General features: G+C 39.9%; 2 protein-coding genes across 2 annotated transcripts; both read right to left on the bottom strand.

Annotated features, from left to right (window-relative positions):
- Positions 1-3,723: 3,723 nt before the first annotated feature.
- Positions 3,724-5,233, bottom strand: LOC109201223 (butyrophilin-like protein 2). Its single transcript, XM_019356838.2, has 3 exons — positions 5,082-5,233; positions 3,995-4,321; positions 3,724-3,914 (listed from the first exon to the last, which is right to left on the bottom strand). Exons 1-3 carry the CDS (start codon positions 5,200-5,202, stop codon positions 3,865-3,867), a joined length of 498 nt encoding a protein of 165 aa, XP_019212383.2. The 5' UTR covers positions 5,203-5,233; the 3' UTR covers positions 3,724-3,864.
- Positions 5,234-5,245: 12 nt separating this feature from the next.
- Positions 5,246-10,503, bottom strand: LOC102081576 (uncharacterized). Its single transcript, XM_019351837.1, has 4 exons — positions 10,495-10,503; positions 5,904-6,237; positions 5,677-5,805; positions 5,246-5,388 (listed from the first exon to the last, which is right to left on the bottom strand). The coding sequence occupies exons 1-4, from the start codon at positions 10,501-10,503 to the stop codon at positions 5,246-5,248; spliced, it is 615 nt and encodes a 204-aa protein (XP_019207382.1).
- Positions 10,504-11,041: the final 538 nt, after the last annotated feature.

Below are 11,041 nucleotides of genomic sequence, written 5' to 3'. Positions count from 1 at the left end.
AAGACTGCTCATAAAGTGACATACGGTCAAACAATGAAGGAGCAGCAACTTTAGTTGCCATACCTCAATGTCAGTTTGATGCAATTGTGCATTGTGTGGCTATACACCTTGCCTTGATATTTGGTTATCTGTATGCATAAATATTATGGAGTATTTTGAAGTTCAACAATAAATAATAACAAAAAATAAAGATACTTTTTTTTGTTTTATTGAAACCACTTTACAGAAAGTACAATTATTTACAGTGAACTGTACATGCAACACAGCAGTTTTATGAATATTCAACAAGAGCAAGTTTCATTTGGCCCTGGTTTGACAACCACACTGGGGCACATATTCAGCAAAACACAGCACAACATTCTTATCAAGCATTCTTATCAAGCAGTGTTGTGTCTTCACCCTCACATGATATGAGTAATCGGATTGTAGCGTGTAGCATTTTGAACTTGTTACGCAAAGTACCTATTACTCGCTCAACATGAATTCTCAGGTTTGGGGATGGCAGAGAACTCGATATCTGCTCGTCTGACTGCTGCAATCCAAGCCTGACGTCTTCGTTTAGTAATATCGGATACATGAGATCCCTCCCGTTGCCTCTAGGAGGGGAAACGATGAAAAGAGAGCCCATTTTCCTGCTTCTTGCCTTCCCTATCGTGTGATCTACCGTTGCAACCGACAACACAGTACATACGAACCAGCTGACGCTTCCGTGTGCTTTGTCTGGCCTACTGTCATGGCGGGAGGGGGCGTGGCCCCTCTCCCGTGACATCATGCTCGAAAGCCCTATTAATCCATACACCTCTGCAAAAGAACAGAGACTCTCAAAGCACCGGATAAACATTCAGAGTAATTCTGGGATTAATAGTTAAAGGACACAGAGACAACTTTTCTTTTGTTTGTTTGGTTGTTTTAAGGGTTTTTCAGCCTTTTGCTGAATTGTTTTCAGTCTTTTACATTTTTTGTTTTTTGTAATTTATTTTTGGTCAACTCTACATTTTAACGCTGTAATGGTGTTAACAGAAATGTAAATAATTTTGATGGGTTAAAACAAAATAAGAAATGGTTGAAATCTAAAGGTGAACTAGACCAAAATTAAATTAAATCTTGGGCCTAAAGAACTAAACTTGATTTAAAATAACACAGTGTTAACTCAAATAGATTAAAGGATAAACTCAAACTTAGAACTTGAAATAAATAAGACAATAACTTAGACTGAACATAATATCCTTTTAAAGCCAAATAAAAGGTTTTGAGATAAACAGGATAAATTAACAGAAATTACTGAACTAAAAAGGGAAAGAAATATCTTGTTTCCCTTAAATGCTGTGTTGAATGTTTTATGTAATGTGAGTCAACTGTCTATTCTCTGTCTTTACAAAATAATAAGCCGGCAATTTAAACTTATTACCTGGTCTCTGGTCTTTATTACACGCTACACTTGTTACTACTCTAGTAATCGCACCTAACTGGTCCTAGTGTCCTGTAACGACTCCAGAAGGGTTACATACACACAGGTGCTCACAGACACAAACTACACCCTTTTTGGCTGCTACCTCAAAGCATCATCGTACGTGCTGCACAATAATATTCAATATTTAGTATTTGCTGTTATATTCACATAGATCATCATGATGATGTTATTTATTATATTGCTCTCTTTTTTTGGCTTGTTTTCTATTTTTTTTTCTCAACAGGTGATCCAGGTGATTGATATGTATTTTTTGTATGTTTGGTTTCTGATTTTTGCCCTTTGTCACCGTTCCTCTTCCCGCTGCTTTTCTTTGCCTACCTCTCTTTCTTTCTCCCTTTTCTTTCCCCCAGTCATGTCTGTCCCGTGTGTAGCAAGTGAAAATAAAGTAAAATAAATAATAAAAACAAAGGTGAATCAAATGGACCAATACAGCCATGGTCAATTTGGTAAAGTAAATCTGTTGGGCATCTTTCTTGGCCTTTAGACAATAATTCTGATGGCAAAAGAACCAAATGGGACAGGCGGGAAAAAAAAAAAGTAGGTGATACATCCTGTAATATGCAATATGAATGGTTGAAATGCACCAAAAGTCAGCCACACTCTGAGCTCCAGTCAGCTTAAGTCTAAACTGGAATTGGGAGCTCAGTGTGTTTTCAAGGGAGTTGAGTTTTTTGGAGTTGCTGTTTTCAGCTTTTTCATGGACACATGCTCTGTGTGGGATTCACGGAAAATCGTCACGGTGGCCACAGTGCTGGGATTGTATATAGTTGTTCTTCATTGCCTCACTGGTAATGAATTTACTGTTCATCATAAGAGTCCTGTATTTGGGTCCGCTTTTTCCTGCAACTCCACGGTCTGCCACCACAGACTGTGACTGCTCTTTCGTTTAAAATAAAAGCCAAATTGGTTTGCAAAATCTAATGTCGTGTAAGATGCATATAATGTGTACAAGTCTGTATAATTTCTTGACAAAAAATAAAGAATGGATAAATGGGAGTTTTTCCTTCCCACTGTTGCTTGGTCATATGATTGTTGGGTTTTCTGTAACATTGTAGGGTCTACCTTACAATATAAAGCACCTTGAGGTAACTGTTGTTGTGATTTGGTGCTGTGTAATATGTAACTAAGTAATATGTGCTATGACAGGAACTTTAGACTGGCAGCGTGTTCAGGATGTGCTCCAACTTTTGCCCTCCTGAATCTGAATTGGGTAAAGCTGGGCGGATTCTGGGCAGATTTTTTCAGTCACGTTATTCAGCTTCTGCTCAAACTGCACGATTGACTCGCAGGGGTTAGAAGTTCATAGGTCACGATGCAGGTCTCACACTATACGGCCCGATGCTCTGATGCGACCTGAGTGCTCACACTGTGCGTTCATAAAATGAAGGTTATAACAGAAAATCTGTCCCTCGCTCTCCCTCTCTGTGTTTCACTCACACAGACACACACACACCATCAACTTTGCTAAATGGCTGAGGAAAAACATTGATCAGGCAGCTGTGATTGAGCAGCAATGTAGATCCAACTATTTTCACGGTTGTTGTGGTCGTGATAATTTTGTGAGGCCACATCGAAAAGGCTCGGGTGAGCTTTCCAAAGTTCTACAAGTTGTGCCTCCATCGCTTGTATCCAGATCACACGCTGCACTGCCGTGCTGCACCGTCTTTTTCGCTGACATTTGTGTTTGCACGTGCGCAGTGTGAGAAGCTGCAGTGACACCCTCACGACAGTCGCGAGGATTTTAAACAGGTTTGAAATCCTCACGACCAAGAGATTGATGATCGGGAGCTGGTCGTGAGGTGTTAATCGCTTCTCTTTACCCCATGTATACTACACGATGCACGACACACGGTGAAGGCCAAAATCGGGCCGATCACCAAAACGGTCGCACGACTCAAGAATCGGCTCAAAATGGGCCAAAAACCGCACAGTGTGAGCATAAGCAGAGAAAAATGCATGTATAAATACTCTTTATTTGATAAACTCTTGTGTACATTAGTCTATATAAAATGTTCATTGAACAAATGTGTAAATTGTGCTTTACCGTCTTTCACATCAAATGCAGATGATATTGATTATTCCTTGCACGGTACTTTGTTCATGTTACTGAAACAATAAAAATAAACATCATCAAACAAATAAACATCATCAAACAAATAAACATAATCAACAGTAAAGTGACCCATTTTAGCTTTTACAAGTTACTTGTCTAATCATACTGAGAACAGCCAAATATGAGGACACAATGTTGACCTCACTGAGAATAATACAGCCGAACAAAGTACAAACAAAGTATCAGCTGACAGCATCTTCAACCCTTCATCCACTGTCTATTCATGATGTCCTTCACTGAAATCAGATTAATAACCAAACAAACACATCAAACTGATTGATCATTGGAGCTGATCCTGATGTTGTGTTTGTTTCTTGGCCTGATTATTCCCTGCAGAGGAAACAGAAGAGAGTCACACAAACAAGCAAATAAACCAACATGAATAATCATGAACTAACTCACTAACTAACCTGTGACTGTGAGCCACACCCTCTTGTATCTCCAGGCGTCCTTGTTGTTGACCTCACAGCCGTATCTCCCACTGTCACCCTCCGTGGGGTGTTGCAGGGTCAGACTGAGGTCTCCGGTGGTCAGCAGGTCTTTCTTCATCTTAGTGCGACCTTTGTAATGGTTGTCCTGTTTGTCAGGATGGTCACAGCCGTTCTCATACACGTGGACCTTCATGTATTCGGGTTCATGACGTTTCCACATCACTTCAGTGTCTCTAGGCAGGTTTGCTGTGGTTTGAAAGGGCAGCAGGACAGACTCCGCCCCCTCCTTCACTTCTACCTGACAGTCTGAGAGGACAACATGTACTTTTTTGATTTTGTTTGAATTATATTTTAATCCACCAGTTTTTCGGTTTCACTGGTTGGGCCCACGTCCTCGTTATAGGGTTAACAGTATTTTAGTAGGTAAAGGTGAATGCTTGGACATGAATTGAGCTGCGGTTTGGGGAAGGCCTCGAAGGGGACTGACAGCGGCTCCAGGGCTGGGCACATCCACATGTACTAAATAGGCCTGTATTTGTACAGCGCTTTACTAGTCCCTAAGGACCCCAAAGCGCTTTACATATCCAGGCATCCACCCATTCAGACACACATTCACACACTGGTGATGGTGATGGCAGCTACGTTGTAGCCACAGCCACCCTGGGGCAACCGGAAGGAGAGTGTTTAGAGGTGTGGTCCTGCTCCAGAAATTCAGATACATAATCTCCAATAGATCACTTGCAGATGCTTTCAATCATAAATATGTTTTTGTTTTTTGTTTTTGCATATTTGTCACCCATAAATTTCCCATCATAAAACAATTTAAAATTTTAGACAGAATAACCGTAGTTTCTAACTTGTTTCTAACAAGTTTCTCTTTAGTTCTCTTTAGTTTTCTCTTTAGTTTCTAACTTTTCAAACTTATATTCAAGCATGGCCGTCTCATTAACTGCTGATATTGAACAGTTTCTCTTCCATCGATTTCCCAAAAGTAACTTCATTAGTTCCTCCAAACCATCAAACTTCCACACACAATCTGTGAATAAGAATCATCTGCAGCACTGACCTCTGACTTTCAGCTCCACTTTTTTCTCCATAAGGACTTTTTCCTTCCTGTCGTAGATGGTGAAGGTGTCTGTGTCAGTTTCTGTGGGGTATGTCAGGGTCAGACTGAGGTCTTCAATCATTTCTGTTCGGTTCCTGTAATGTCTGTGCGGTTTTTCAGGCTGCTTAGAGTCTTTCTGATACACATGGACGTTCCTGCCATCTCTGTCTGTCCTTCCACACAATCTTATTTACCTTAGACAGGTGAACTGTGGCTTTGCAGGGCAGATTGGCAAACTCCACACCTGAACCCACCTCCACCTCATGAACTGAAAGAACAACCAAGCACAACATGAGCTGCACAGCATCAGCAGCACGGATCCTTTAACAGGTTCCTTTCTGAACCTTCTCTCTGTTATGAGCAATGTGCAATGTCACCCGATGCTTTTAAGTTTTGTTTTGAAGCAGGGATACAAATAACAAAGAGATCACAAAAGGGAACTAACATCAATCAAGAAACAGAACCAGAAACAGGGGTAACAAAACTGAGAAGTGCTGCGAAATATTACACTCAAAGAATGAAACACTGTAGAACTAAGTAATACACTCCTACATACCCTCTTTATTTTTCAGCCTTTTATAGCCACAAAACATGTCGATACCACACCAAATAGCCAGGACAACCACAGGAACCAAGACAGCTGAGAGAACTTTGGGCCAGACTGGAGGAGGTGGAGGAGGAGGTTCTGTAATTAACACAAGCACAAATAACCTGAACATCATCCAGCAGATTTTGATGAATTTAGAGTTCACGTCTCCTCTAACCTCTGTCTACATCACTGACCTGTGACCTTCAGTTGTAAGTAAGTCCAGCTCACATCTCGTCCAGTGATGCGGAGGATGCAGGTGTAGGTTCCACTGTCAGAGACTGTCGGGTTTCTCAGAGTGAGGCTGAGGTTTCCAGTTTGCAGAGCATCAGCACGCATTGATGTTCGGTTGGTGTAACGCTGGTTTTGGTCATCCAAATCATCACCACTCTTCACACGAACATGGACTGTTGGGATGTTGAGGTCCTTGCGATCCCACACTGCTGCTGTGAACTCACTGGGAGCAGCTAGTAGCTGACAGGGCAGCAGCACAGACGCAGCCCCCTTGTACACCTCCACTGCTGTGGCATGCTGGGAAAATGAGGACCCAAATGTAAAAGAGGTGAAAGTTCAAACTCTTACTACAGATGCAAAGATGGGTTCAGTTTACAAGTGATCAATTCAGCATCAGGGATTTTCACACCTATTTGATGGTCTGAGCTGGTGGACCATGAGGAGTGGAGAGTGAAAACAAAAGCAGACACTTGCAAAAAAAAGTCATTTTTAAAATGAGCTGTCTATTAATGGCTTGGTGACGCTAAAAAACAAAAGGCAAACGAGAACTGAGACTTAAAAAAACTAAACTGAGCAAACTGAAGCTAAAACTAAAGGAGATTCATTTGAATGAGAGAAAACAGTGATATTAGTCAATGTTTATAATAGTTATAATTTAACTGTTCTGAAAAAGATGACACACATTTTTTTCTTTAAACATAATTGTACTGCAGAACAGTGCTAGTTACTAGAATTCATTTGTTTACTTTAATTCTTGCTCATTTAAAACTACCCTGACCACCCTGAGTCTGGTCCATGTCTACATTCCTATTGACTATTGGAAGGGTTAGTCAATAACCCATGACCTTAACCTGGCTACTACTACTACTAGTAATAGTAGTAGTAGCCAGGTTATAATTTAATAATAGAGTTTTCTGTCAGGACTGAATAAGGATTTTTGGGGGATGGTATGTGTAGGGTTAGAGCAGCTTTATAGTGTGGCTACAGAAACACAATTACATAAAAATGTACATGTAATTAAAGACATAAAGCACCATTTCAGGCAAAAGTATTTGTGCCTAAAATGGTTTGTGACATTAATTTAAAATTAATTTAAGTCCTGATTGATTTGGTCCTCCCTTCGTGAAAGCTGCAGAGAGAGGGTCTTCATTCAGGAGAATACACAGAGCAGTCATCAGTGCCGTCGTTACAATATGACCTCAAGTTACAGACGTGTGTGTGTCTGTGTGTCTGTGTGTGTGTTTGCATGCAGAAGATCAGAGCATCTTTCTTATTGAGTAAGAGGAGCAGCAGAATCTTCATCCTGCAGTCAAAATCCAGTTAGATCTGATCCTCAGTCAGACTGCAGACACATAAAGCAGCACACTGCAAACACCAGTTTACTTTCAGATTCACTGTTCAGTCATGGGGGGGTTCCCAGGCAGAGAGTATATAGTGTTACAGTGTTATAGTCTGTTAAGGTTCAGAATATAGGGAAGTAAATACAGGCGGAATGCAAGTAACCACACTGGTCCAAAAGGTAAAGACGATGATTTTAATGAAAAGACACGCGTGGGAGAATGAGCTGACTCTGTAAGCAGAGAGCCCCACAATCTCATCCTCCTAACATCAAACTAGTTTTATATGCATCAGAGTATATTTAGTGACCCCCCCTCGTTGCGTCATCACAAAACCACAAATGTTCTATTTAACAACTTGGGACACAATTAAAAGAACATCGCGTCTTCGCCTCCATGCAGATGTTTTCCCCCACACCGCTGTCACTTATCGCTGGAACCAGCAGATCGGTTTCCTGAAACAGCTCGGTTGCGTACGCCGGCACTCTTACAGTTATAGCAGAATTAAATCTGAACTCTTTACCACAAAATGGGCCTACTACTATGTGTATGTATGTGATTATGTCACCACCGCAGGTGCACTTTGTCTCACCTCTCACCTTCTCCCCAGACAAAGGCCAGCACATACACAACTGAAACTGATGTGTAATATATTGAATAAATGTCTTACTTAAATGGTACTACTTAAAACTTAATCAAAGAATGTAAACAAATAAAAGATCATAAAAATAACCTGATATACATGTCTTGTAAGCGTGTGTTGCGAACTTTCCACAGCTCCAGTCAAACTCACAGTAGATTGGCTGATCATAACGCCAACCAAAAGTTTTTGACCCTCACTTGACCAAGGAGCGACAGCTCTTTAATAAGCACAAAATGCAATTATGTATAAATGATTATAATCATTTTCATAACAGAAGTTCCAACAGTTTCAAAAGTTGCCAATATGTTCGCTCCTCCTAATATAGTCTGAAAGCAACCCCAAGCAAAACAATTTAAACTTTCCCCTATAAATGATCCCTCTAACTAAGTGTGTGTGTGTGTGTGTGTGTGTGTGTGTGTGTGTGTGTGTGTGTGTGTGTGTGTGTGTGTGTGTGTGTGTGTGTATGTGCTAACCACAATCGCACCCCATTTCACCTGCCGACTAGCTCCTCAGAATAACTTTCACTCAGGTTTTGGTTTCACTTCCTGCAAAGCATGTAACTTCAAAAACATGTAACTTCCTGTCTTATTTTGGCACAGAGTTACTCTTTCACACTGCAGTCTGCATATAAACATTTAAGATTATAAATCCAACTCAACAGTTTAAAGTGGTTATAACTGCACCTGTAATAAAGCTTAATTGGGTGCCAATATGTTTAAACATCTAAATGCAATATCACTATTAATAAATGCGTCAATGTAAATGCTTGTTATATGATTATGATGCAATAGCAATAACAAAATAATAAAAATAGAATTAAAAAAATGAAATAATAAAAATGGCAGAAAAATAACACCTCAATTCCTCACACACCCTCTCTTGGTGACCCTTGAAGAGGGTCACCACACTTCATCTGTGTCATTCCTCTGACCCTCTCTAGCCGTCCTCTGGCTCAGCAAATCAGACAACCACCTCATGACATCTAGGTGATCCAGTAATAAAATGCCAGCTCCCCCCTAAGAACACTCCATGGGTAAGGTTAGGTTCTTCCTCGGTCCCTCTCTCGTGGTCCATCAAGCCTCCTGCAAAGGAAACAAAACACCTTTTCCTCCTACGGCGCTAACTTACTCTGTTCCTCAATTGTTCTCTTTATTCAAAAACATGAACCTAATTATGTTTTGAACTCCTAACTTTTGTTCATATACAGTCTTAAACTTCACTCATCTCCATCTACGACATTTTAACAGTCTTAAAGCGCTGGTTTCACACATGTTTCCTGTTGTTCACTCTATTCAACGTCCTGTACTGCCTCAGCTGCACATAGCTCTGACCTAAAGTCACCTCTAACAAGAAAATCATCATAAACACTTATTCTGTTAAAAGATCAAAGGAAAACAACCATTTTAATCAACTAAGTTTAAGCATATAATCAATCACTCCTGAATAAATTTCATCATAACTAAAAGCTGCCTAGAAACAACTTCCGTGTTGACACTAACTTCATTTTAAACTCACATTTCCTGTGTTATAACCTATTTTGGTACAGCCTTTTATTTCATTTTGCTGCTCTTAATGTAATGGTACATTCTAATTATATTTTATCAGACTTAACCAAAATATATAAGCTTTCCCCCCTTTGCTCCTGGTTTAAAGCAAAAAAGAAATCTTGGTCACTTCGACAAGCGTTCGTTATTCTGTAGCTGCATTTTATATCATAAAACTCATGTGGAGCTGCATGTGTTATCTCAATATTTTACATGTCACACAATTTAGTTACAAGCAAAACTCCTATTCAGTTAGAAGCTAAATGGATTTCAGGCCCTTGGCCAATACTGTCATGTGTGTTTATGCCTCTTAAGAAACGCTCTCCTCTTCCCTAACAATAAGTTTATATAATGTCTGTATGTGTAGGCCTACATTATAACCACTTATCCTAAAATAAAAAGAAACCAAACATTTTCTACTCCTAAAATCTTCACTATTTTTCCCCAAAGCATATCCTTCCCACAATTTCCCTTTACGTTTTGTATACAGCATCTTGTGAACACCAGCATTTTATCTTCTAAACAGAATTCAGTTCATTTTAATCCTTTCTTTAAAAAATAACATTTTCTGCCTCAGCGCTACCATATCTAAGTTATCAAAAAAACCCAAAATAAATGTCATTAAATGATCCTAAAACTTATTTCAATCCCCCCTTTTTTATTTGGACTTCACATGTGTGTCCAAATAAACCTCTAAATGCGTCACCTGGGCTTAAGAAATCAAAGGGAAAAAAAGGTTAGTCATATCATCTCTCCAAACACTTCAGCAATCCTCCTCTCAGGTATTTTGCTCCGGCCCTGCAAACCTGTGTTTAAGGAATAAAATCAATTTAATCATCATGTCAAATCTTCTCAAAATCGTTGCTCCATGCAAAGTCTGGATCCTTGGAACTTCCTGGAAACAAAACCTATACTAATATGAACTCCACATATAAAAACACCCCCCTTTTTTTTTTTATTCCCCCTGGTTTTCCCTCACTGACCACAGCAGGGGAATCTATGTCTTTATTCAGCCATTAATCCAGCTCACCTGATTCATCACTGAGCCCAACCGTCACTGGCATCTGATAGTGTGGCACTGCATATTCCTCTCTTAGTATCACTGTTTTCAATCTGTTAATTACAGTTCTTCAACATGAACTAGACTGTGTCTATAACAAGTCAGTACAGCTGTAAACGTGGCCAATTATCAATCAATTAACCTCCAATACTAAAATGATAGCTTTTGATTTATGCATGTTTAAATCAACCACTTACCCAGAGGATCCTCAATCCCAGAAAATTTCTTCTCCTCCTTTAATAATGTCTATCATCCTTCCATGCCCTGGTGACTGGGCTATCCAGAGCTGTATCATTTTGAAATATACATAACCATACCTTGGTCACTCCAACCTCTCTCCACCCTTAGCATGTTCAACGCCATCCTAGTCTGGACTGTGAAAGGTGACTTTAACGCCGACTGTTTCGACAATCCTGTTTACTGCATTCCCTGGTCAGATTAGCCAATGTCTGCACACTAGTATAAACATACTCAATATGGTCCACATTTTACTGCGTGTTATTTTACCATATTATAG

This window comes from Oreochromis niloticus, linkage group LG3 (assembly GCF_001858045.2).
Source record: "Oreochromis niloticus isolate F11D_XX linkage group LG3, O_niloticus_UMD_NMBU, whole genome shotgun sequence".
Classification (NCBI taxonomy): Eukaryota; Metazoa; Chordata; class Actinopteri; order Cichliformes; family Cichlidae; genus Oreochromis; species Oreochromis niloticus.
This window is presented reverse-complemented; position numbering and strand designations above follow the sequence as displayed.

Excerpts from the sequence above, each read along its gene's own strand:
- LOC109201223 (XM_019356838.2), bottom strand. The coding sequence starts at position 5,202 with ATGATTGAAGACCTCAGTCTGACCCTGACATACCCCACAGAAACTGAC. Across the intron at positions 4,322-5,081 it reads AGTGGAGCTGAAAGTCAGAG|ACTGTCAGGTAGAAGTGAAG; the intron begins GTCAGTGCTGCA and ends TTGTCCTCTCAG. Across the intron at positions 3,915-3,994 it reads GGTGTGGCTCACAGTCACAG|GGAATAATCAGGCCAAGAAA; the intron begins GTTAGTTAGTGA and ends TTTCCTCTGCAG.
- LOC102081576 (XM_019351837.1), bottom strand. Across the intron at positions 5,806-5,903 it reads CTTACAACTGAAGGTCACAG|AACCTCCTCCTCCACCTCCT; the intron begins GTCAGTGATGTA and ends TGTTAATTACAG. Across the intron at positions 5,389-5,676 it reads AAGGCTGAAAAATAAAGAGG|TTCATGAGGTGGAGGTGGGT; the intron begins GTATGTAGGAGT and ends TTGTTCTTTCAG.